This window comes from Heloderma suspectum, chromosome 2 (assembly GCF_057233095.1).
Source record: "Heloderma suspectum isolate Gila_16-S chromosome 2, 16-S_ref, whole genome shotgun sequence".
Classification (NCBI taxonomy): Eukaryota; Metazoa; Chordata; class Lepidosauria; order Squamata; family Helodermatidae; genus Heloderma; species Heloderma suspectum.
The window spans coordinates 234,847,438-234,873,894 of record NC_139459.1 but is presented as its reverse complement, the minus strand read 5'-3'; the positions used below and the strand labels follow the sequence as shown (position 1 = coordinate 234,873,894).

General features: G+C 45.1%; 2 protein-coding genes across 2 annotated transcripts; one reads left to right on the top strand and one right to left on the bottom strand.

Annotated features, from left to right (window-relative positions):
- Positions 1–804: 804 nt before the first annotated feature.
- GET3 (guided entry of tail-anchored proteins factor 3, ATPase) lies at positions 805–17,506 on the bottom strand. Its single transcript, XM_084838562.1, has 7 exons — positions 17,332–17,506; positions 15,576–15,723; positions 13,033–13,181; positions 12,059–12,209; positions 10,385–10,492; positions 5,703–5,900; positions 805–2,925 (listed from the first exon to the last, which is right to left on the bottom strand). Exons 1-7 carry the CDS (start codon positions 17,490–17,492, stop codon positions 2,794–2,796), a joined length of 1,047 nt encoding a protein of 348 aa, XP_084694688.1. The 5' UTR covers positions 17,493–17,506; the 3' UTR covers positions 805–2,793.
- A 556-nt stretch (positions 17,507–18,062) lies between these two features.
- On the top strand, positions 18,063–24,695 carry TRIR (telomerase RNA component interacting RNase). Its single transcript, XM_084838564.1, has 3 exons — positions 18,063–18,353; positions 21,504–21,581; positions 22,208–24,695. The coding sequence occupies exons 1-3, from the start codon at positions 18,090–18,092 to the stop codon at positions 22,313–22,315; spliced, it is 450 nt and encodes a 149-aa protein (XP_084694690.1). The 5' UTR covers positions 18,063–18,089; the 3' UTR covers positions 22,316–24,695.
- The last annotated feature ends 1,762 nt before the right edge of the window (positions 24,696–26,457 follow it).

Genomic DNA, 26,457 nt, shown 5'->3' with positions numbered 1-26,457 from the left:
TGAGAAGGAGAGCAGGGACATTTCACCAGCCCTGCTAAAAGAATTAATGTTCCCCTCCCCATTCTTTTTCCTCATGTGTCGTGTCTTTTCAGATTGTAAGCCTGTGGGCAGGGGCTGTGTTGTTTAATTGATTATATGTAAGCCAGTCTGGGAGCCTTTTTGGCTGAGGAGCAGCATAACAATACTTCAAATAAATAAATAAAATTGATAGCCGCTATTTGGACACAAATGGAGATTACTTAGTCAGGATATTATATAAACACAAGTCAATTGAATTCCCTTTACAGGGAATTCAATTGAATTCCCAGGAAGTTTATGTTGCTAAAACATTTGAGGAAGGCTTCTACTTTGAACCTGCCTGAGCATCCAGCCCCCACAACTCCCAGCCAAAATGGCATGCTTTGGGTAGGTAGTATCAGGCTATTGCTTCTTTTCTAGTTCTTCCTTGTTTAAAATATAAGCCTTTATGCATGAAGGCATTGGGTGCCAATGAGGTTTTCCAGCTACTTATTCTGCCTTTAATTCGGGGAAAATACAGCCCTGAGGAATCAAGGACATGCAGGACTACAACAAACTATCTCTTCACCCAAAGTCCTGGCACGCTGCCTTTCAAGACCCATAAGCACAATAGTTGAGAGAGGGCTGTCAGCTCACTTTACCAACCTACTGGTTTCAAGAATGTACAGATGTGGGACATTGAACCAATCACTCCGTAACAATGCATAAGAGTTAATTTCCTTATAGCTGCCCAAGCCCTGGATACTATTTTAAGGAGGCACAACTTCACACGTTATTCTTTCCTACACACAGTGTATTAAGTTACGGGAAATGGTGTAAATGGTGTTTTGCAAAACAGTACACTAGACCCACCCATGCCAACAGTCAATGGACATTCATTCCAACACAAATAAACATAGGTGGACACAGGAAGGTCAGACTATTTGCCCATCAAGCCAAAGTACTTCCTACTCCGATCAGCAGGACATCTCCAGAGTCTCAGGCAAGAGAGCTTTCACATCACCATCAGACTGATCCTTCTAACTAGAGATGCCAGGGATAGAACTTGGGACCTTCTGAAAAGCCCAAGTTCTACCAAAGAGCTACGGAACATCCCGAAACACAACCATGCTTACAGATATTTTGTTCCCTAAAAGGACAAAAGTTGCTTCCTCCCATCGGAATAACAACATACACACAATATTACATTTTACAGGCTTCTAGCATCCCCCTCCGGTCTCCACCACCACCCCTACACAAAGTATTAATTCCACAAAACACACGTGATACAGCCCTCACGTACTATGCAGAATTGCTAACAGATTAGTATGTTGGTTTTTACAGCAAGACTCTAAGCAGGATTTCTTAGGAGGGCCTCCACAACCACAGGTGGGCCCACTCATATATCTACCTGCCAAGGAGCCATCTAGAGAGGTTATGGGGCTAGTCAGTATGTAATCTTAACTCTCGTTCTACAGCAATTGCTCTTTCCACGTATTAGTTACGCTATGTGCGTTTGCTCCAATTATGAAGCTAAGAAATTTGGAAAGAAAGGCACCACCACACTTGTCCCTGCCACTAGCAAAGAAACAAAGGCAGAGAGAATAAGACATTGGTCTGGTTCTGTGGGAAAACTGAGACTCAGGACACTCCCATCTCACTGTCATGCAGTCTAAATAAAAAGGAAACCAGGAGAGGATTTCATTGCTCACTGCCTTGAGAATCATAAACCTAGATCAAATAGGTAGCCTACCCTTAAACACCTTATGCTTAACTCAGCCATGTGTTGGGGTGGGGGAGCAAGCTTCTAAGGTGTGATGGAAGCTTGCCTCCTGAAGCACAAACTAGTTATGGTGGATCGTAGCCATGATTTGCTACCCACCATGGCCACAATGTATCCCTCATAAAATGCTCCATTGCACCTTTTTGTCACTGCCCCTTCCAGCTTGTCCTCGAATGAAACTAGGTAGTCAAGCTTTTTCCCCACCATTGATCCTAAACTGGGACACTTTGAACTCTGAGAAAGCAGAACTACAACCCCAAAAGCAGTAGTTCCAGCTCTGCCACAGACTGCTGCATCCCAATTAAAACCTAGTCCCTTCAGACAATCTTTCCTCTTTTTTTTAACTACCACATCCAAAACCCTAGTCAGCAAGACTAGGTATCCTCACTCTCAACCTTTCTGTACTGTTATGCTAACAAGTCTTCTAAGCAGAAGACTTTCCCAGATGGTTTAAGCTTCCCCAACAAAGGACACCCTCTGCAGAACTACCAAATACCACCCCCCCTCCAAGAATTCCCAACATAAGTGAAAATGGCATCCTGATTGATGGACAGCAGAAAACTCATTTCCCTTACAGTTTATTTACATACTTCCCATTAGCACTGATGGCTGTGGTACTGTAAATGGACTGACGGTCTGTGTCATGACAACACCTGACTGGGACCTCAGCCAAAATAGCATCAATCCCAGGAGATATGATCCAGGGAGAAGCCAGAATGTCAGAGAAACAAGAAAGTCACCTAAGTTTAAATTAGCTAGTTGGTCAGTTATGGGAATGGATTCAATGTTGTGGCTGGTTTTGGGGTGTCCCAAGGAGGTAAGTATCAGCAGCAGGGCAGAAACAAGTGGGAACGTCAAATTCTGTGTCTTCCAACCCCACCACAAGCCTGCCATTCACACAGATGAGAGGCCCCTGGAAGGGGAGGAGTTCCAGCAGGTAAGGGATGGGGAAGAACAGGCATGGAATGGTGGGGGGGGTGGGGAGGAGATCGTGGAAGTCAGTCTGTGGTGTTTCATTTTGTACTGGGTGGCTTGTAGGGCTCCAGTAGCAGACTTGAGAAGGTGTTGACTTTATCGGCCCCTCGCACTTCATGGGGCAAGAGTGGCAGCTTTACAATGTGAAAGTCTTCATAGAGGTCTTCCATCTGGAGGAAGGAAAGAGCAGAACAACAGTCAAAGGAGCACCTGACAGTCACAACATTCCTACAAGGTATCAAGACAGAATCATAGCAGCATTTCCTGTCTAACTTTGCCCCTGTTGGTTGCAAAGTGTACCATATTCACTCTCGAGAACCCTTTTTGCATCAGCATCAATTTTACAATCCTAATCCAATGGCAGATCTAAACTACAGTCATAAACCAATTTCAAAGAGCTTTAGTTAGAAGGCCGGGAAGTGTAGTTTGTGTTTAGTGCGCTACAAATTAACTGTTTTGAAAAATATTGGCTCTCACACTCATTTAAATTTCTTAGGTTGGAAGCCCTGCCATTTATACAAGCTTAACTCTCTAGTGTTGACATGTCCAAAGAGGGTGCAGAAACAGAAGGAACTACTCAATTGGAAGGCCCTGGAATCGCCATATGAATAATTTCAGGCTCAGCCTGGACATAGAAAGGTAGGTGTGGGGAAAAAAAAAAGAGTAGAAGCCAGCTTGGGGGGAGGCAGAGACAGAACAGAGCATGCCTGCTGAGAGGGATCCTGTTCTTGGTGCATTTCCCCTTCTTTATCCCCTGCTGTCTTTGTGCCTGATTTCAGGCAGTATGGAATAAAGAGGTGCTAGAGTTCAAGCCTATCTGAACACCATGGCCTCCGCAGGCCCACAGATGTTCTTTCCATTACTGCTATTACAGTATCTTCCAGGGTTAAACCTAGCACTTGGAGCTGGGTTCACGGAAGGCCTGGCTCAGATTAATCATCCCAGGAAGCAGGGTTTTTTTTTTTTAAAAAGGGTAAATGAAAAAACTAGAGGTGGCAGTGGCAAGAAAAGAAACCAGGAGAGAAACTGAACAGGTCAAATGACAATTGGATGGGAAAATAAAGGTTTGAGTCTAAAAAGGATGTGTAAAAGGATGCCCACCGAAAAGCTGTGGAGAAATTAAAGAATAATAAAGTGGAGACTGATAGGAGAAGGTGGAATTTATGGAAAAAGAAGGATGCCTGGATTAGAAAGGAGTGGACAGAAAATGGGAAAGAAATGCAATTGGAAAGGAAGGATGAACCCAATATGAGATAATGCAAGGCTGCAGAACCCTCTCTCAGCCTGAAGCCGAATTCAGTTGTGGAGAAGCTCTCAGGCACCGCATTCCAGTGATGGGCGAGGCCAAGGCAAAAGGGGCAGGGCCAGAACCACTAGCATATTGTAGCTTCAAGCTCTTGCTGCCAGTCACTAAGCCTCAGGAGAGGCCCTTCAACCTTTTAGAAGGGGGGGGGGACTGCACAAAAGCCCGGAAACCAGCCAATGGCCGGAGTTTCAGGGAAAGGGAATAGGGCCAGAAGAAGAAGATGTCTCATTCTGAGGAACCCTAGAAGGGCGGATTGGGACCCCTGGAGGGGTGGATTTGGCCCCTGTGCCTGAGGTACTGCATCCATGAGATAAAGGATAAGGAATGGAAAGAGCAGTGGAAAGGAAAAGAAAAAATGCAGAGAACAGCTTGTCTATGCAGTATCTGGGGGCTGTCTGGATAGTTTAACTGGACGAAAAGAACTACCCAAAACTACTACTGAGATTCCCCCTGTTCTTATTATCTCAGTTTGTTTGATGTGGTAATGGGGTTAGACAAACCATAGAATCAGAAGTTATAGAACAGAAAAATCTTCATATCCAAAGGAACATAAGATAGAAGTAGGGCCAGATCCCCAAACCAGTATCACACATGGGAGGAGCAGCAATGGGAAACGTGTTTCCCGCCCTCTTCAGCTGTCTAGTTACCAGGTCCATTTTCAGGTGCCAGTGGCTACTGGACATCTGGATATTTGCACCCCTGCAGAGAGGCTCAACACAAGCCATAAGACAAAGGCTGAGAACAGTGTGTGCCAGGCATCCCGAGGCTGAAGGCAGAAATAGAACAGAAAAACTCCAGCCACTCAGTAGACTATTTTAAGCTTTACCATACCACAGGCGGGGATTCAAACTCCAGATATACTTTTGAATAGAGTGGATGGGGAGAGGCCATAACTCAATGGTAGAGCACATTCTTTGCATGCAATAGGTCCTGGGATTCAATCTCTGGCATCTCCCACTAAAAGGAACAGATAGCAGATTATGGGGAAAGACCCCCTACCTGAGACCTTAGCAAACTGTTACTAGTCTGAGTAGACAATACTGAGCTAAATGGACCAATTGTCTGTATCAAGGGTAGTAGAGGTGGGGGGAACCTTTTTCCAACTCATGGGCCAGGTTCCAGTCTGAGAGAGGTCTCACAGACCACATTCCATCTGTGAGCAGGGTCAAAGGCAGAGTCAAAATGTGATTACTACCAATTTTAAGCCCACTCACATGTAAGCAGGACAGAATAAGTTAGCGGTAATTTCAAATAGCATCCAAATTCCAAGTATCTGCATGTCTAAGCAGAAAAAGCATGAGCAGCATATCTACTCACAAGTAAGCAGGGCAAGCCTCTGCAGGACAAGACTCAGAAGTAGGACTGAATAATTCAGCTGCTTCCTCCCCAGGTCCCAAATCCCTCTCCCCTGTAGATGCTTTTATCTCCAATCAGCAGCTGATTGAAGATAGGAACTTTTCCCTCCTGGAAGAGGGGGTGGGGCCTGGAGAAGACGCTGGCAGGCCAGATGGGGAGCCCCCATGGGCCATATCTATGAGCTATCTTGATTTAAAGCAGTTTCATATGTTCAGATTTATGCCTGCCCATGTCACCACCCCCTCCAAATGGACACTGGGAAATTAGAATTGCCCCTAATCATACCTGGTCAAGGTATTTGGACTGGATTTTGTGTCGGGCCTCGCACATCTTGCATGGCTTTTCTGGGTCAGGAAAGACCAGCTGATTGACTATGATGTTGTGGGTGTCGATTTTGCACTTGGCTAGCTCCTGGATGAGTCGCTCTGTTTCATACAGGGAAAGGAACTCAGCAATGCAAACACAGATGAAAGTGGTTTGCTCCTGAGGAGGGGACAAGGCAGCATTAGCTCAGCAATACAAATAAAACAGCAGGGTATGGTCACCTATTCCATGCCTCCCACACAACCCCCTTTTCCATCCTAAGGTTTTTGCTTCTCTATTCCCTTGACACTGTGGATTTTTTGCAGGCATAGAGGCAATAGTGCCAGAAGGTAAGACTGAGGGAAACATAGCAAAAACTGCTCCTGCTCAGTAAGCACTACAGCCACCACTCCCCCCAGGCTAGCAGCCAACCAAGCACCCTGCAAAGTGCTTCACAGCTAACTCCTATCTGCAGAAGGGGGGAAATGGCTGTGGAGCAAATGGGAAGGTACAGCTGCTATTCTCTCAGCAGCCATGGCAACCTCATCCGACTCTCAAGTTGTTCTCACAGCACACTAACCCACGCTCAGTGGTTGAGTGTGGTTGTTTTGAACCATGGGCTGTTTGCTGAATTGTGGGTTAGTGTGCTGTGTGAATGCAGTACATTTTCTGCAGGGTGGGTTATTGTGTTGTCTGAACGTGGCCAGGGTGGCTTGTTAACCATGTAGTGTGGCTTATTAACCACCCTGAACAACCCAACAACAAACTATGGGTTCTCAAGGTGGCTTGTTCGACAAAGTAAGATGTGCAACCTGGTTAACAAGCCACCCTGGCTGAGTTCAGACAACAAAATAACTCACAGTTCAACAAACAACTCACACTCAACCACTGAGTGTGGGTTAGTGTGTTGTGTGAACAGCCTTCCTCTGTACTTTCAGGTAAAGTTAAGAAGGCAGATATTTTGTCTGCCCACTCAGCAGTTGTCCATTCATCCTGTTTAAAAGAATGTCTGAAGAGCATACAGTAGGGCCCTTGTGCAGCTGCTTCTTGCATCTTGTTCCTTCCCATGAGACATACAGAGAAGAGGAGACAGCAGCCAGACATAAACACTCTGCCTTGTTTCTTAGCTCTGAAACATATAAAAGCACCCAAGCACCTGCTAGCCCTGGCATCCCCCCTCGCAGTTGCTCTGTCAGAAGGACAAAGAGAACACAAGAGGTGAGTAGAAGCAGTTTACGTGGCCGCCTCTTCCTCCCAGCTTTAGGAGAACTTGTTTTAGGGCTGGAGTGAACTGCAATGCATAGCCTCCAAAATGAGACTGGGGAGCTGGTCATCTAGGGCAGTTAGTCACCACAGTTGACCAGGTGAGTGGCCATGTGTAAAGTTAGCTAGCTCAGCCCATTACAGACTTAGCACTAATTCCAACTACGTTTGGACACAGTGTGCTCTGTCTATAACACACACACGCGTACAACTAGTGGCAAAACCTGTAACAAAAAGCAGGACTGCCAGCCCACACCTCCTCTATCATGCGAGATCTTACAGTACACCGCACTGCCATACATAAAGCTCCCCAAGGCCCTAGAATAAAGCTGGATTTATGAAACGTGCACATTCTTCCTAAGAGCATTCGATGTTGTATCTCTTTTCCTTTGAAGTCCTTTCCCCATCTTTACAAGGGAAAATTCCAAATAATTAAAGGGGCGTGCAAAAGTCTTGCAGTGCAGGTGTGGCTGGGATTGACAACATTTTTCAAAAGGTAAGGAACAGTTCCATTATGAGGAATAGATCAACAGCAGCTCTTGCCTCAAAACCAAACATGAAGATCCAATAAAGCATTCCTGCATCAAATAAATGCCTTTGTCGTAATGCCATGGTTGACAACTCTGACCGGGTGCTCATGATCATGGAGGGAAAATAAGCCATTGTGCTCATTTTACCTCTCGCACATTTAATTATTTATTTACAATATTTATATACCGCTCCACATCAAAAGATTTCAGAGCAGTGAATAGCAAAGATAAAGGAATAAAACACCATGTTAGAATTAAAACATTTTGAAAAGAAACAAGTTCCGATAAGACCAAATTTCATAAACTGTGGCTGTTTATTATTTAATATACACATGCCGGTCGCGAGCTGCCTAATTTGTTTAATTACTGTTGCTGGGCACAGATTGTGGTGATGTCTGAACTTGGCTGGGTGGTTTACAAACCACCCTGGAAACACATGGCTTGTTCTAGGGTTGCTGGGTGGTTTCTAAACCACCCCGGCACCCACCAGGTTTGGACATTATGACAGCCTGTGCCTTGTGAGGGAAATTATGCTAATTAGGCAGCTTGTGACTGGCATGCACGGGGAAGGAAAAATAAGCCCTCCGTCTGTCCCATGCTGCCAATGGGAAAGGTTTGCCAATCCACTAGTTGGAAAACAAGCCTCTTCTATTATGATTCAGAGGAAGAGGCTGCCATTCCCAAGGAAGATAAATATTCACAGGGATTTCTCTTGAACAGTTTGCTCCACAGTGGGGGTTGGAGCATTTTGCGAAGATAAAGGTAATATTCTTCCATGCCTTTGAGGTAGATTGCTTCTGTAGCATTCCGCCCGCCACCCAAATTTGCCTGTAGAGTTCCAACGAGGGCCAGGAGGCATGCAATCCCAGCATTCCTGCTCTTTTGCCATGCAAATACCAGCCTTGATAGCAGCCTTGGAGCACTTTGGTCAGAAAAGAATGCACAAGAACCGGTGCAGTAAAGGCATGTGAGTTTCCACGAGATTTAAAGGCTGAACTGCTGACGTTTTATGCTTCCTTCTCTAGATGGCGGTTGCACCTCCAAAATTGTGGCTCATATTCAGCAATCAAAAGCCAGAATGATCGGCTGGAAAAAGATAGCCCCCCACAAGGGTCAGATTGACTGGAATGGACATATTGCTTGACTTCTTGGACTGTCCCAACATCAGCGAAGCAGATTAACTGCTTAAGGAAGCCTGAGCTAGGAAATTGAAGGCTCCAGTCAAACTCTAGCTCTACTACCAGTTCCAAGAAGTCTTCCAGCCAGTACCTGCAATTCCTCGTCTGTATAAATGGATATTACAGGGGGAAGCTACCATGAACGGGAAAAACCCATCTACACTTGCATAATGCAGGCCCTCATCAACATTCTGAGGAAGGTGCATATGGCGCAGTCCTCTCTTGGAAGGTCTTGACGCATCCCCTAATATTCCAAGATGGTCAGAAAATCTCTGTTCCAGGACTGGTTCTTCCCAGCAGGTACCAGCTTTATTCAGATTGGAGGGCTGTGTGACCAAACTGATTGCTGCTACAGTTGTACAGGTAAGGTAATGTACAGCATGCAGATTATTTATAGATACAACACCAGTAACTGCATTGCTGGCAGTCATTGATTGACTCCCCCTGCGGTCAGAAGGAACCATATTTTTATGGGGCGCTGTAAATAGCAGCCCTTAAATACCCCACATTTGAGAGCCTGGATGGGGAGGATCTCCTATTTAGTTAAGCAGTGGCCTCTGTAGAGCAGTTGTTATATAGTAGGGGTTCTAATGGGAACCTCCAGCTTCTGTTACATGCCATGATACTAAGTACCAAAAGTCTTGCCTCACTGAACATAAAGCTTCCTTTATTCAGGATCTACTGTGCTACCATTGGACATGGCACTAGATTCCTCCCAGGGAATTTCTTTTTGTAGGAGGATCCACTTTTTTAAAAAATGAGATTCCGTAAATAAAAAGCCCAGAGAATTCCCCCCTCTGAATTCCCTGACTGCCCTTACACACCAACTTGTCCTATACAGTGTTGTCAACAGGTTAGATCCAGCATAAGCCACCTGTAGACAGGATTCCTCTCAGCTGCAGGAAGCTTTTAATCCTGTAGAGTTTTTCCACTGGCTGAATGGGGAGAAGATGATCTTCACCAATTTGTTCCTCCTCTTGCAGTCTCCTATGCCCCCTGAACATTCAGAGACCCCGGAACAGTGGGGAGACAGGACAGGGGGCTGCAGAGAAAAATCACCTCCCCTGCTTTCCACCAGCAGGAACTCTGAGTGGAACTCTTCACGGGGATGTTTCCACCAGCAGAATTAGACTCTGGATCCATCCCACTGTCTGGTTTGGAAAAACTTGAGATCTGACCTCATCTTGCTGCCATTTCCTGGAATGAGCTAAGTAGAAATTCATCCCTGGCTACTTCCAAACATAACCACACGTCAGTGTTCCTTTTCAATCACTGAATAAAATTTCATGTTCTAAAAGAAGATGCCTTCTACCTGATTATGTGAATGAACTAATAAGTATACCGGGCACATGGGAACCAACAAAAACTGTATTATATTTGAGAAGTTCATTAACAGTTGTGCAAAACTCCAAGAAAACAAGAAGGATGTAAATGTAAACTTAAGTTAATTTTTATTAAAGTTATTACAGTTAAATGTAATGATGTGGTCATGAAACATTTTTCATTTTATACTTTGGTGCCTTATAGCCTCCTTCGCAAGGGGCAAAGGGCCTCACCAGTCAACCTTCATCTCCCTGATAATTCAAAACACCACCATCCCTGCATAATTTTCTGGGGAAAACACCTGCTCCTCCTCTACAGATCACCCACTGCTTTGGAACCACATCCCCCTCCACCTTTGCAGTTTACTTGCCGGATCCTTGAACTGCTCACTGACTGAGCGGATGACAGGGAGGGTCTCCTCCAGCTTGGAGGCCAGCTGGTCAGCATTCATGTCTCCCAGGCCAAGCATGTTGCACATCTATTGAGGAACAAACAGATAGGGAAGCTGCAATGAGGGGCTTCTACCAACAGAGGGCAAATCACCACTAAATGCACTGCATAGCATCCCAGGCAAAGTGTGTAGGGATGTTGGAGAATTCCACCACAGACCCCAAGGAGGCTGGATTCCAAGAATACGGCCCCTCTGGGGCCTGTGGTGGAATGGAGCACTCACCTCTGCCTCCCCCAGAATCTGCCCGGGTCAGCTCCCTCCGTGCATAGATTCTGGGGAGCCAGCCGCCGCGTCTGTATTGCTGGCAATACAGCTGGCCGCCACTGCCGTGCCGTATCGCTGGGCTAACTCCGGACACAAATGGCGTCCACTATGCCATTTGCATCTGTAGAGCTGGTAGATTTACCTAAATGCAGCCGTAAATGGCTGCATTAAGGTTAACCTAACAGCTTTACGGATGCAAATGGCGTAGTGGACGCCATTTGCGTCCGGACTTAGTTAGCCCAGTGAAGCGATACGGCACGGGATGGCAATGGCGGCCGGCCATATCGCCAGCAATGTGGACCCAGCAGCCGGCTCCGCAGGATCCCTGCAGAGCAGAGCTGGCCTGGACAGATTCGGGGGGGGGGGGGGACAGATTGCCTCCCCGCTGCGGAACCCCCCCCGGAATGGAAGGGTAGGGGATCCATACACCCCTAAAAGTGTGTGCATGCAGGGGGGCAGAAAGCTAAACCTGCAGATCAGCTCAACCCAGAATAACAAAGCCCAGCAAACTATGGGCAATGTACTCTACCAGCAATGGAACATTCATTCATTCATTTATTTAATTTCTTAATCGCCCATCTGGCTGGTCACCTAGCCACTCTAGGTGATGTACAGCAATACAGTTTTAAAACAATAAAATTCTACATTAAAATATATTTCTTAAAATACCCTAACCCACCCCAAATGCCTGCCTGAACAACCACATTTTTAATGCATGGCGGAAGCTCATTAAAGAGGGGCGCGGCAGAGTTCCCTAGGGAGGGAGCTCCACAAAGTGGGGGCCACCACAGAGAAGGCCCTCTCCCTCATCCCCACCAGCCTAGCTGTCCTGGCTGATGGGACAGAGAGAAGGCCATCCGAGGCTGATCTTGTTAAGTGGCCTGTCTGGTGTTGCTGGAGGCGCTCCTTAAGATAGCCTGGGCTGGAACCATATAGGATTTTAAAGGTCAAAACCAACACCTTGAATTTGGCCCGGAAAACAACTGGTAACCAGTGCAAGTCCTTCAGCACTGAAGTGATGTGATCACACCAGCAGCTGCCTTTAATCAGGCGAGCAGCTGCGTTCTGTACCAGCCACAGCTTCTGAACCATCCTCAAGGGTAACCCCACATAGAGTGCATTACAGTAGTCTAGAAAAGAGGAGACCAGGGCATGTACTACCAAATTCAAAACCACCGACCATTTTACATTGCTCCTGAGTGTTGCAAGAATAGCATTTAGGGTCCAGGCAAGAGCCTGAAAAGTGCCATGTGATGGAATTTAAAACAGATGTGTGGAATGGTCTTTTTGACAGGAAAGCCTTATGCTGTTGGTTCTTGCCCCCTTTACCTGTGATATGAAGGGACTGATCTGGTTCTTTATCTGCATCAGGCGGCCCAGTCCCCGCTCCACGATGGTGGGGAAATTGAGCAGCCGTAGCGTGTGCCCTGTAGGTGCCGTGTCAAACACCACAACGGAGAAATTCATCCCTTTCACCAACCTGTGCAGATCAGAGAGAGATCTATCAGTAGTCTCATCTTCCTTTTTAGGGAGGGTAAACTAAAAAGGGCCTCCTCATACCTCTTATACCTAGTCGCACAGACATCAACTGAAATACACTTGCAATTCCCCCCCTCACAAATACAATGCTATATCCTCACATCTTGTTCCATTATATAGCCATAGAATCTAGGAATCTGAACTATCCATAGCTAGAGCTGCACTACAATCAGAGGAATTTGGGTTCTTATATGGATTCTAGTAGGTCCTGCAGTCTCGATAAGCTGAGTTTTCACAGTTACTGTAACATGAAAACCATAAAGGAAGTGGTACTGCACTTGGCAAAGCAGCCAATTCCACCTTGGGGCTGTCTTTCCCCCAGAACACTTATATTTTCCGATAGTCAAAAGAGTGCTAGTGCTTTCTTTGCTTGGAGAGAATTGTGTATATAGCATTGTATCCAATGTTAGTCTAACTTAAGTCCCATTCATTTCAATGGGTCTGCTCCAAGTAGAACTAACATTGGCTATAACCCATGTAATTGATGCTGTGCACAACAGAACAAAGCATGTTGTGAAACTGTAACAAAGCATGTGAAAGTTGGTACAGCACAATAAAAGACGCAGAAGTCACACAAATATGAGAACTTGGGACATGTATAAAGCATACTGTGCTGGCTATTCCTGCAGATGGCACATTTTCACCTCCGCTAACCCTAACATAGGTGAGCACAGTAAAGACATCTGAAGTCTGGTCTTCTCCTTCCCAATATAAGCCTCAATCAGGCAAGAGGGGGATAGTGGGCCTGATGCCCCAATTCTCACCTCATCACTTCAGCATAGCTCATGGCCTCATCAATACCAGGAAAGGCACTCATTGCCTCCTGCATCATCTTCTTGCCCATACTCAGCATGTTATCCTCCTCAAAGAATTCATCTGGAAGTTCAGCCACACCTAGGCTGGGGTCAATCTCCTGAGAAATCAAGTATGGACAAAACATGTCAGTATCGCCTTCATAAAGCAAGAGCAATGCCATTTAGGGAGCAATCCTATGCATGTTTAGACAGAAAAAGTCCTACAGCTCCCAGCATGCTGAGATTTGTAGGACTTTTTCTCTCTCTAAACATGCACAGGATTGCAATCAACAAGAATGTTAAAAATGGAGAACTAGAATTCCTGTTTTATAGAACAATTCTTTAGATGTATATGCACAGAAGCTGGACTCAAAATTGCCATACACTATTGCTTTCTTTGTGATCTGAGGCCAACTTTTAAAAAACAAGATGCTTAAGTGTATATAATGGGCTAGATTCAGTCAAAGTTACACAATGAAGTCCCACTGGTTTCAAAGCAAGAGCATTAAACACATGCCTAGCTCTCCCACTAACAACAACAGGGCTTAGAAGTGCTTATCATGGGCTGAACCTTGCCCTATATGCTCACATCATTTATATCTTCCAAGTCAAAGGACTACCACCACTAAACAAATGGACATTTATCACTGTCTAAATTTTAACATTATTTTAACAAACGAAGATTGAATTTTGCAAGCACAAGGTTATTCCTAGCTGCCACAGTCAACCTTAAGAACCTAAAAAGAGCTGTGATGGCTCAGACCACCTAATCCAGCATTCTGTTCTGCAGTGGCCAACAAGATGCCTGTGGGAAGCTCACTAACAGGACACAAGCTCAACTGCATCCTCTTTGTTGTGCTTCCCAGCAATTGGCATATAGGAGTATACTGCCTCCAATACAGGAGATAAAATATAGCTATCATGACTAGTAGCCATTAAGGGAGTAATCCTATGGCCGCTAGACAGCAGCTAGATGGCCATAGAATATGCTGTCATCCAGGAACCGACCTCCCCCCACTTCCACGCTGTCTTGAACATCCCTGCCCACCGTGCTCGCAAGGGGAGCGCGGAGCAGCTGGAAAGGGGCGTGGCTGGGGGCATTCTGGGGCTGTCGTACAGCAGCCTCCTTCCCCGCTCCATGCTCCTGCAGCTAGACAGCCGCAATTGGTTGTCTAGCAGAAAAAGCAGGGCAGGAGGAGCGCGGACGGAATGATCCCCTCTGCACTTCTCCTGCCTTGCTTTGGATAGGCGGCCGCCTCCGAGTTTGGAGGCGGCCGCCTATCTAGATAGGATTGTTCCCTAATAGCCTTATCCTCCATCAATTTGTCTAGTTTCCTTTTAAAGTCATTCAAATTGGTAGCCATCACTACATCCTGTGGTAGAACATCCCAAAGTTTAACTGTGTGAAGGTCCTTCCTTTTATCTGTCCTGAATCTCCCATCATTCATCTACACTGGATGATCCCAAGTTGTTGTATTATGAAAAGAAAAACATCTCTCCATCTGTATTTCAACAACAAGCATGATTTAATACACCTCTGTCATGTCTCTCCTTATTCACCTTTTTTCTAAGCTAAAGGGCCAAATGTGTAACCTTTCCAGAGGAACTGCTCCAGCCCCTTGAGCATTTTAGTTGCCCTTTTCTGCATCGTTTCCAGCTCTTCTTTCTTGTCCCCAATCTTAGGCATCAGGCACATAAAGGGAAGCTTCCACAGCCCAATATGTCCACTGGCAGTCTGTGCCATGGACTGCTCTGTGCTGGAGTGGTAGCAGATGTCTTGAGGCAGGCTTTTGACAAGGTCTTCCCCCAAGGCCTGCTTGAGGCAGGCTCCTGACTTTTGAGAAGAGATTAAAATTTCCCCCTTTCAGACTTTGCTAGCAAATGGGTCATGCTGGCCTAGATGTGCATGAAATATTATGTTTCTATTCAGGAAGTACTGTGTCAGCTTTTATACCATGTCCCCTCCCCAGACTTGTGAAATAGTAAATATCTGAATTAAGGAGAGCAACTGTGATCCACTCTGAGGATTTCGGGTCAAGAATACTTGAGGTGAGGATCCCAGAATAGGATTGTCATCTTTTCTACTGGTACTATTCCTCTATCTTTAACACCCATTCCTTGCTTACCTTGTTTAAGCAGTGCCTGAAGAGTGATCTGTTCATTTACATTTTTCTCATCTATTTTCTCATCTCTTTCCCTCCCCCCCCCTTACCTCCCTTTCTCCTGGTCTCGTTATACTGCAAGGCAGCAGTCATGGCATTTTTTAACGTAATGCTTAGATACTTAAGATGCTCTATCAAATACTCCTTACAAGCCAAGACACAAAAAGACAGGAGGAAAATGCCGTTGTTGGAAAGGAGATGAAGTGGCTAGAAAAACTTTACATGCTTCATTTCTGTGTGTCAGACTGCTATTAGAGTTGTCAACCCTATCCCAGACCCTTTTCTGAACACAAGAACAGATTTTACGCAACGAGCATTTTGACTACTCAGTCTCCTTAGAGACACACTCACCATGGCAAAAAGGTTATCATAACCCTTTACTTTGGTGGGAACCTTGGAAAACTTCTGGTCGAAGGCATCCGAGATGTTATGAGCAGGATCGGTGGAGATGATGAGGACACTCTCCCGCACTTTGGAAAGCTGCACAGCTAAGCTGCAGCTGCGTGCAGAAAGTGAAGCAATGTGCAGTTATTAACATAACACAGGGGCAAATACAGACAGCACAAACTCTCCGTCTACTATAGTTTTAAGCAGACAGTTTAGTTTTCTCCACTTGGGAATAGTATGACCAAGGGATTTCCAACAATGTTTGTTCATGGATATTTAGTAAACATTAAGAAGCAAGAAAAGTTACAATAAACTGAGAAAACAGTATGAACTGCATGGCTCATGTATCTCTATTTCAGGGTTACAAATAAGTTTACAGAATTAGTAGCCTACTAAACGTTCTACTAGCTCACCTGCCCAAACACACACCAATGTTAGCCACTGCAGCATACACTATCAATTTAAAAGGCAAAAAGAATTTTCTAATTTAGCCCTGCTGAGTCACCTTAAGGAAATTCTTACTTGTCAGCTACTTGCAAGCCAGCTGTATTTACATTTATTTTATGTGGCAACCTAATTCCATGTATGTTAACCCAGAAAAACAGCTCACTGAGTTTAATGGGACTTTCTCCCAAGTCCGTGTGCATAAGGTAGCAGCTTCAATGATTTAGGCTGCAATCCTACACCCACTTACCTGGAACTGAGCCCCACTGAATTGAGTGGGTATTTCTGAGTAGACATATCTAGGACTGCACTATTAGCCTACCATACTCCTCGCTCTCAGGAGAGGCTACAACCTTAAAAGAAACAAGACACAGAAAATAATATCTATGTATTATGAGCTGCCAAACTAGGTCAAACTAAAATATATACTAGGAATCCAGATACTGAAAACCATAACCCTAGATACCAGAAGCCAACCAAAAGACATCCAAGGCTTTTAATATTTTTGTCATAAGTTCAGGCCTATTATTTCAGCAATCTCCAGGGCAGAATATTCCACAATGGCAAGGCTACCATTAACAATTCCTCTCCTTGACCTCCCCCCCCCCCACTATAATCAAGAATGTATTGCTGGCAGAGCTGAAAGATTGTGATGAGGCACAAGAGAAAAGGCTGGCACTGAGCTTTCTTAACCCAAGCCATTTGGGGCTTACAAAACAAAACTAGTGTTTGAAAGTTGTGCCTGGAAGACAGTATGGGTCTAATACAGATGTGCCCCACCACAAAGCGGGTTGTAACATTCTGCTCCACCTAAAATGCCCACACATTAAAGACAGCCACACATCGAGCAGGCTAATACACGTAGCCTAGAGATGACAGAGACATGAATGAGAATCGTTAAAGTAGGAACTAGAAAAAGGAGGGCATCCAGCGTTTAGCCTTCTGCCCCGTTCCAGCCAGCGGAATAGCCAAAATCCTGCGACACCCTTACGCAATCCGCTTGCCTGGTGATCTATTCTCCAGGCCTCCAGCTCAGAGAGAATCCCGTTCTCTTAGTCTTAAATTGCCAACTCCTCCCACCCCACCCGAGGCCCTCCGCCTCGCACAACTCAGTGGGAAAAAGCTATACTCCTCCCGGTATAGACGCGCAGCGCCAAGGCAGCCGCGCTTCTTCCTGCCCTCTCACGCCACTCTCAAAGGGGCGAGCCAAGGAGGAGGCGAGGTGATGACAGCCACCCTCCCACGGCACCGGCACTTCCCCTCATGGCCCGTTCACCTGCAAGTGGTCTTGCCAACACCGCCCTTCCCTCCGACGAAGATCCATTTCAGGCTCCGCTGCTCGATAATGTTGCTTAGCGTCGGCTCCAGCGGCTCCACGTCAGGCGCGTCCTCGAATTCGTCCGCCTCAGCGGCTAACCCGGACGCCGCCGCTGCCATCTTGGAACGAAATCACGTGACAAGACGCCGGGCTACACCATTTTAAAGGGAGACTTCCGACTTCTCCCTCAGCGCCTTCACTCCATCGCGGGGAACAACGGCGCACGCACACCTGCTTCGCCTTACCTTTCGCTCCCTTCATGCAATGGGCTCAAGTCGGCGCGTCATAGAACTGCTCACCAACAGAACAAAAAGCCCCCCTCCCTGGCCGGCTCTTGTGGTTCTGCCGAAACTCGTCTTCTTTCAAAGGATTGGCTGACAGCTCTTCTCCTGATTGGCTTCAGCGCAGCAGGAGGGGCATCAAACGCCCGCGTCTCGCCCGCGTCTCTGATTGCTAGAAGACGTCACTCTTTACGCGTTCGTTTTCCTGCTGCTGTCTTTTGTGATTGGGTCAGAAGGGCTATCAATCCTTTACGGCTAGAACGCGTTGCCCTTAGCATAACAGTACGTTTATCTCTGACGTGCGTAGGCTAACGACATTGGTGGTCCCAACCCAACTTCCGCAGCTTTCCCGCCGTGCCTTGCGGCGGCTGGCATTGTCATCGTTTCCCATAGTGCTTCGGGGCGTGTATACTCAAGCAGGGAGGGCGGCGGAAGATGGCGGCGGCGCAAGGCGGCGGAGGAAGAGGCCCAGGTTCCGAGGCGGCCGGACCGGGCGGAGTGAACGTGTTCGCCAACGATGGCTCCTTCCTGGAGCTCTTCAAGCGGCGCATGGAAGAGGCCGCTGCGGCGGGAGGGAGGAGCGGACCGGGAACTGGGGGAGCTGGGGCCGAGAAGCAGAAAGAGACCGAACCGCGGCCGGAGCCGCCCGGGGAGCACGAGCCGCCGGGAAAGAAGCGGAGCGGGAGCGCCCTCAGCTTCGTAAGGGATCCGGGCACTGATCTTCCCTCTCCTTCCCCTCGTCTCCTCCACTTTCCGTCTCTTACCCATCCCCCGCCGCCCGTAAAGGACCGAGGCGCTGGTGCCTTCTGTCCGTTTCTTTCTTCTCAACGGTAGTCCAGTTTTCACCTACTTTTTTGACAGCCCTTAACAGATGTTTGACAGGCAAAAATTCGACCGGTGCAGCCCTTTACCATCTGTGTAAAATGCCCCCTTCTCTCCCCCTCCCGTATTGGTGTTCCTGCCCCCAGGCATAGATACTTTTGTGCTAGTAGCAGAATAACGTTACTAGAAGCCCTATAACTCTTCCTTCTGGGGGCTCTCGCTCATCTTCTCTCCCAGTAAAGTGGCTATCTGTTACGGAAGGACCCGTTATGTGAGCCATAATTTTAAGGCTAATTGTTCTGGGTGTGGTATTTTAGTTCTTATTCTCCCCCCCCACACACACACACACACAAAAATTTTCTTCATAGATGTGTGCATGAAGTGAACTGACTTTAAGCATAGATGTGTGCATGAAGTGAACTGACTTTAAAAACTATTTGTTGACAATCCTGTGGTACTGTGCTCAACGCCAGCCATTGCTGCGCAAGTTACTGCTTTGCTCCTTTTGTGGAATGAGTGTGGACCTGGAAGCAAGCAACTCTGGGATGCTCCTGTAAGTCTTGTATCTGATAAGGTATAGGGAGGCTGCTACTTGTGAGGAGAAAATATATGTATTTTAATACTATTTCAGTTGAATCGGCCCTGGTGTCAGATTATAGAACAAGCCTCGAAATCCCTTTTGCTCTCTGATCCTGAAAGTGTTTGCTTAGAAGTAACATTAAAATCAGTGTGTCTTAATTTCCAAGTGGCTGTGTTCCTGCTCCACAACAGAACTGCCTACCGCTCCTTGTTTCAAGAAGTCAAGCTATTCAGTAGACAGAGCTGAGACAGTCCAACAAAATTACAGTTCTCTGTCTATTTTTCTATGTGGAATCTTAATTTGAGGCAGGTACTTCTATAGTTTGAAGAAAAGGAAAAGTGCAAGGTGCAGAATCATCATTGAAGGCAAATGCCACAATGAGTCTTCCTTTTGAGGACCAAAAACTGTCAGTCATGACAAGAAGCATAACGTAGAGGATTTATTCAAACTGGAAGCAATACATACATACGGAGGCCTTATGATCTGCAAGTAGATACCACAACATAATGCTTTGTTTTAGCAGTCTTCTGAAGAACTTAACTGATAGACTACTACTACTATAATTATTATTATAGGCAAAGGAATTGGGGTGCATTAAGTAGGGCTAGGGATAAGTTGCTAGTGGTTAGGTATGTGAACATGGAAGTTTTCTGAAAGTGAATGAGATTTTTTTTCTTCCTCTAAACAGTTGCTGCATGTGAATAGCTGGAATGGCTTCCTTGCCTAGCATAGAGGAGATTTTCTGCATAGATAGTTTTAAAGTCCTTAGCATGGGTCTTGGAACAGAAATGAGCTCCTCTCATCATCATTATTGGTGTGGTAAATCTGAAATAAACTGCTACCATTTTATTCACAATAGCCAGGGAAGAGCGCAAATGTGATTGCACAGTTTCCTAGTCAAGCTTTACTTATATAACTGGGTATGGGGAAGGGAGCCTGGTCTGCATTCTAGTGGAATAGCAGCCCAATTCTATGCATGTCAGCTCAGAAGTAAGTTTTATTGAAGTCAGTGGGACTTAGTCCTAGGTAGGTGTGCAGAGTATTGCAGCCTAAGCATTACAAAATAAGCAAGTTTTGCTTACAAAGTGTGTGTTTTTCTAAATAGAGTTTTGATTTAAGTATGAAGGGGGGAAGTATTTGGGTGCGTATAGTGTGTGTGGCTATTGGGCGAAAGGATAGGCAGAGCTTAGGAGGCATAGCCTGTCAGTATTTCATGGGACTGTAAGGGAAGCAAGGAGCTATAGGGGAAGCCTGCAGGCCGTGTTAGAAATCTAGGTTTCTTGATATATGGGTGGGAATCATGCAAGATTCTAGGATGATATTAGCATGCATAACACTTCCCTAGACATATGAAAAGGCCATAATTCTTTAGCTATTTGAATTTGATATCAGACTACTTCTGCTAACTTGATTGTCCTCATAATTATCAGGAAAGCAAACCACTTGGTGTGTATTCCAGATTGTGATGTTGTGTTGTGTTTTATTTTTAATTTTATTTTTAAATTATTTACTGCTCCTTCATCCCAAAGAGGATTTCAGGGCAATGGACAAAAAAATTAAGCATTCAATACAATAAAATGACCTAAAATCTAAACATTAACAAACAAGATTGAGAGCCATAAAAATATTTCAACCAGCTTAAAAATACAAATGTAAATTTAAATATATAATGCTTTTAATTTACAAAAATGAAAGAAAAAGGTTTTAACCTGGTGGTGAAAATAATTGTGTTGGCAGCAGGTGTACCTACTGTAGGAGGGCATTTCAAAGTTGGGGCACCATTGCAGAGAAAGCCCCCTTGTTTTTTGGTAGATCAGAGGAGGCTCTTCTCCATATTCCTTCTACAAGAGAAGGGCTTTTATTGAGAAGGGCTTCCTCTGATCTTAATGCACAGGCAGGTTGATATGGGAGGAGGGTCCTTCAGATATTTGGCCCCCAAGCCATTTAGGGCTTTAAGGATGAGCACCAGCACCTTGAATTGGGATCAGAAGTGGATAGGCAGTCAAAGTAGCTCTTTTAGAACTGATGAAGTATGGCTTCACCTAGGCAAATCAGCAAGAATTCTAGCAGCTGAGTTCTGTACTAAGTGGCATGTGAGTGAAAGTTTAATTTTAGGAGAGTGTGAGAGAGAGTTTAGTGATGGTTAACAGATAGCAAGCCTGGAAAGAATTCAGAGTACTTCCCTTTCTTGTTACTTGTTTTTTTTTTTTTTTAAATGTTTGGGCTTAACTGTACAGATGTATTGGTGAACACTGCTAAGGTACCCTTTTACCCTCCTAGCACAACGGTGTAGGTAACGCTCGGCAGCTCTGTACTGACTGACAGGTGTGATGGCGAGCTAAGATGATCTAATTGAAGGACTCCCTATACCGTTATATAGTGGGCAACATTCCCCTTGCAGCTCCCAGGCTCGTATAACGGTTGCAGTCTTCTATCCCTTCACCCAGGTGGGCAAGCGGAGAGGGGGCAGCAAGCTAGCCCTGAAGACAGGAGTGGTAGCCAAGAAACAAAAGACAGAGGATGAGGTAAGTTGGTATAAGCTTTGTGATATCTGTCAGGAATGTTCAACTGACAGCCCATCATGAGTATTGTGGCAAACTTCAGCTTCCATTTCAGTAAATGTGGAAGGTGAAGCAAAGACTTTTCTGCCCTCATGTCATCTACATTTGGCAGTGATGTTGCAGTTGGGTCTGGCCTTCTAGACATAGGAAAATTGCCATCTTTTGTGTGTGTGGAAAGCTGCTGGGGTGCTGAATGATGAGTCCTCAGCCTCTGCTAGAAAGGAGAGGTTTGCTTAGAGAGAGAGAGAGAGAGAGAGAGAGAGAGAACGAGGAGGGGGAGGGGGGAAATGGATGAGGGGGTAAGAGGAGAAACATGCTGGCTGGGGATGGTGGGAGTTGTAGTCCAGCACAAATGGAGGACACCAAGTTTGGGAAGACTGGATTAGGCTGAGAGATGGTCAGTAATCCAAGAATTTGAACATGGGTTTCCCCAGGTAAAATACAACAATCTGTGGGCTATAATTCACCAGCTCTCCCAGACTGATGTGTAGACCACTGTGCTGTGCATACCCTGAATACGGTATGCCTCAAAGTGCAAGAATCCTCAATATGTAACTTTTCATATTTGCCTCCCCTTTTCTCTTTTGAAGGTTTTGACAAGTAAAGGAGATGCGTGGGCCAAATATATGGCTGAAGTGAAAAAGTACAAAGCCCACCAGTGCAGTGATGATGATAAAACCCGCCCTTTGGTGAAATAGCTTTCATCTCCAGCCTGGACTGACTCTGATGTACATAATTATTTAAAGCGTCAAAGGAGAGTAGCTCTGCCCCACAGACTGAATGCTGCCGTGGCAGCAGATGACTTGCCATACTTTTATATCTGGGAATTTAGAGCCTCCTTCACAGTTTCATTTATTGTTTTCCTCTTCTTCTGAAAACTAAGAACTTTGCCTTAGTTGCAGGATTTTTTTATTTGTAATCCCCCAAATAGTGGAATTGGTCTGACGTGTCTTTTCCCTGAATCACCAGGCAACATGCCTTGCTGGCAAAATCTTTAGCATTGACCCTTTGCCTAACACTTCCAATACACCTGAAGCTTCCACCATGGGAATGAGGCTCCATCTTTGCCAAATTCATTATCTCTCACTGTTGAAGGTAAACATAAATGTGGTCGCAGCTAGCCAATGTGCACTGCAGGCAGTAGTAGTCGCAGAGCACTTCGTTATCCTTATCCATCCATGACGAAAGATGAGTGGTGCTGGGTTTCTTGGTAGGCTTGCTGTCAGGCAGTTCTGTGACTGTATTTCTTTCTGTTTTTTCCTCTCCCTGTTTCACTGCATGTTGCAGTGAGTTATGTGGTTTTATTCTGAATTCCGGTTTCTGCTGCTTAAACCCGTTCCTAGCCTTCTGCTATGCATGCTCTAATCTAGCACTGAGGAATATTCTGTGCCTACCTGCTAGCTAAGAAGGTAGAAATTTGGTCTGCGCATACACCAAGTATTATGTATTGAAGAAAAACTGGCTAAAATTAGTGAAAACTTGCCCTGGGACAAATGGAACTCCAAATACTATGATTATAGCCTTTGACTATCCCCAGGCCTGGGCTTTGTGGCCAGAGTTCTTGGGCTGTGGGAGAGATATAGAACTGAGGTTTATGGCCATTGGTTTGGCAGTTGGTTGCTGTATACATGGGACCTATGTTTTTTATTTACTTATGTTCAAGTATCTCCAGTTTGATTCCATACACTTTCCACAAGGTAGCATGTTAGAGCTGAAATGTAAACCCTTGTTGCAGTTGATGTGAATTTTGTCACTGAGAGTGACTGGATATGACAACTTCCTGGTAAGACCTTCAGTACATTCCCAGCAATTGGACTGTAGTAAAAAAAAAGAAAAAAAGAAACCTTTTATAGTCTGGCATATACAACCCAGTTTTTGTGCTGAGATGCAGGTGGGGTTCCCTTCTGAAACTTACCCTGTTTGTTCCATCTCCTTTTAATGGAACAGGCTCTTTGTGTCAGGACAGAGATAAAATACCTGACTTCTGAGCCATGCTAAACGTGATATTCACAGAGAAGGATTGGTACAGTGAAGGAAGACCAGCTGAGTTTTTTTTGTATTTTGACAGTCACTGCTTGCTACCAATCAGAACAACTTTGGCACTTGTGTAGGACACTCAAGACCCTTGAGGCAGAGGAAACAATGCTCTTTAATGTTAAGTACTCTTGCTGGAATTTCATCCGACCTGAGCCCTGTTCAGACCTTCCCTCTTAATGTGTGAGAAGTGGGGGTACTGTGCTCAGTAATGCATGTTCAGCAGAAGGGTTCCTGCATGTGTACATCTTGAATGTATGTGGGCTTTTCAACATGATTGGGAGCCCTGATCATATGGCAAAGCCTTTCACACATATAATTGTGGGCATGTAGGAGCCTGTATCAGACATTCTGAATAGGTGGGGGCAGGGCTAGAGTACACCATCCCATCTCTGCCCCCTCCAATGCATTCAGCCTGAGGTAATGTCTGAAAGGGGCTCATGGCTGTTATATGAGAGACTATTTGCCGTTGAAAGTATGAAGCAACTTGGAAGGTTTAAATATTTCACTGGTATCTGGTTTCCAGCCTGCTATAAAGGGGTTGCAGTTTGCTTCCTTGTTACATACTTGATCAGGCTCCCTTCTTTATTGCTTTCGACCTCCACAGCCCAGCTTAGAGCACTGATAATCATTCTTAATACTAGCTCTTAAAAATAAATTTTTGTTGTGGATATTATTTGACAGCCATGTTTTGCTTTCTATATTTTAGATGCTCCTGCTGATACCTGTAAACCCATTAAAACTGTTTACTGGAGCTATAAAGCCTAGCATTCAAAGGTCTTAGCTACAGCATGTTTTTTTTTTCTTATGGAGTGAGAACTCCTTGCCTAAGTTGGAACACAGTGGTAGTGATCACTGCTTATAGTCATATGCCTGGGCATTATTTGAGACTCTTGGATCAAAAGAATTATATAAAACACTGGGTTTTAAAAAAATGGATATAGGGCAGGAGGTTGGAAGATTAATGAAATAGAGTTGGAATTGAATCCTGTCAATCATAAAAGATGTTCATGTTCTGGATTGCTTAATACAGGATAACTGCTTCCCCTGGTTGTGTACTTAAGTCTTTACCTCTGATTAAATCATTATTCTAAAATGTGCATTACAATGGTAGGGAGAGGGGATCAGTTTCCTTACGAACCTAATTGTTTGGCTTAGAGCTTGAATACACAGGCACAGTTCCATTACCTCTATACTAAACTCTCTCCCTTGCACCACATGCGTCAAGCAGACAAGTGCAGTTCCATGCCCACAAGGGTGGGAGGCCCCAAGGGACAACTTTATATATACCGCTGACCTTTCATCTCAGTGAGATGACTCCAGCAACATCTGTCCTTTGAGGATCCAGTTTGATGCTGGCTGTTATTTTCAGGTACTTCTTATTAGAATTAATTGCCCAGGGTGTTTCAGCATATTGATAGGAAGAAATGAATGGCCATCAGGTATAAAGGTACCAGGTCTAGCTGCGCTGGGTGAGCCTAATAACGGAATACTACTTTGCACAAGCAATTTGTGCTCACTTTCTCTACGGCAGGGGTGTAGAACCTCAGGCCTGGGGTCCCGGTCTGACCTTTCAGGATTCCTCAGATGGCCATGTCTCCTGGCCCTGCCCATTTGTCTCCGACCACTGATGGTTTGGTGGTTTCCCAGCTTTTGTGTAATTTCCCCATTTTAGAAGGTTGAAATGCCTCTCCTAAGGCTTAGTTACTGGCAGTAAGAGCTTTAAGCTAAAATAAGCTGGTATTTTTGGCCATGCCTACCACTGGAATGTACCCCCCCAAGAGCTTGTCTAAAATGGAATTCGATCCTTGTTGGGCACATGGCAAAACTGTGAACTGACTGCATAAAATTCTAGCCAGTTGTATTTTATCAGCTTGAAACAGGCAGTTGCGATTGCAGAACTTGCATTCCCATGTAAGAAGCTTTTTCACAATAAAGTTTCTCACTATGGCCGCATACATAATTTCGTGGAGGGGGAAAAATACACTTTCCTCTGTGTAAAAAAACGAAGCTTCTGTGTTCTCCTTTTATGGCATGTTTTCCAAATGTAGTACACTTAACTACCTGGACAGAAGCTTCTTAAACTGTCCATTTACCATACTTCTGGAAAAGAAACAGTAAAAAATGGGTCAAATCTGATAGCAACTAGAGTATGAAAACATATCTCCACTTTCATTGTAGTTAAAAAAATAAGCTGTTTCTTTATTTTCTAGATGTTCTTGTTCTTTCCAATGCATACTCAGACCTAACCTATATACTTTGTGCTGTAAAATATCTTTGTAAATATCTTCCTTCCTAATGATTACTATTCCTTGTTTACTACGATTGATAGGTGGGAAATTCCATTGCTGCACTTACCTCTTTCAGTTGTTTGCATCCTTTTATTTGTTCAGCTTCTACACCGAATTGAGCACCTCTGTTCCCTTTCTCATGTAGTCTTCAAATGAACACTAAAACAGAGAAATGGAGTTCTGGGTGCTGCTGCTGCTGCTGCTCTGTACTAAATGAACTTCATCTTTACATATGAAGCTGTCTTCAACAGAGTCATACCAGTGGCTTGTCTGCCTGGTATTGTCTGACTGGAGTGGTTCTTCAAGATCTCAGGCAGAAGTCTTTACCAGTATCTATTACCGCTGATCAGAGATTACTGGGACTGAACCAGAGCCCCTTAAGCTTGTTCTCCTCCACTGAACTATAGCCTACTACTGCAGGACTTGATGTTCCAGTTCCTCTTCTTACACTCCTCTTTTTCCTTCTGTCCCATATCAGTAAACAAAAGGGCTGGAAATGCCCTTATGTACTTGGT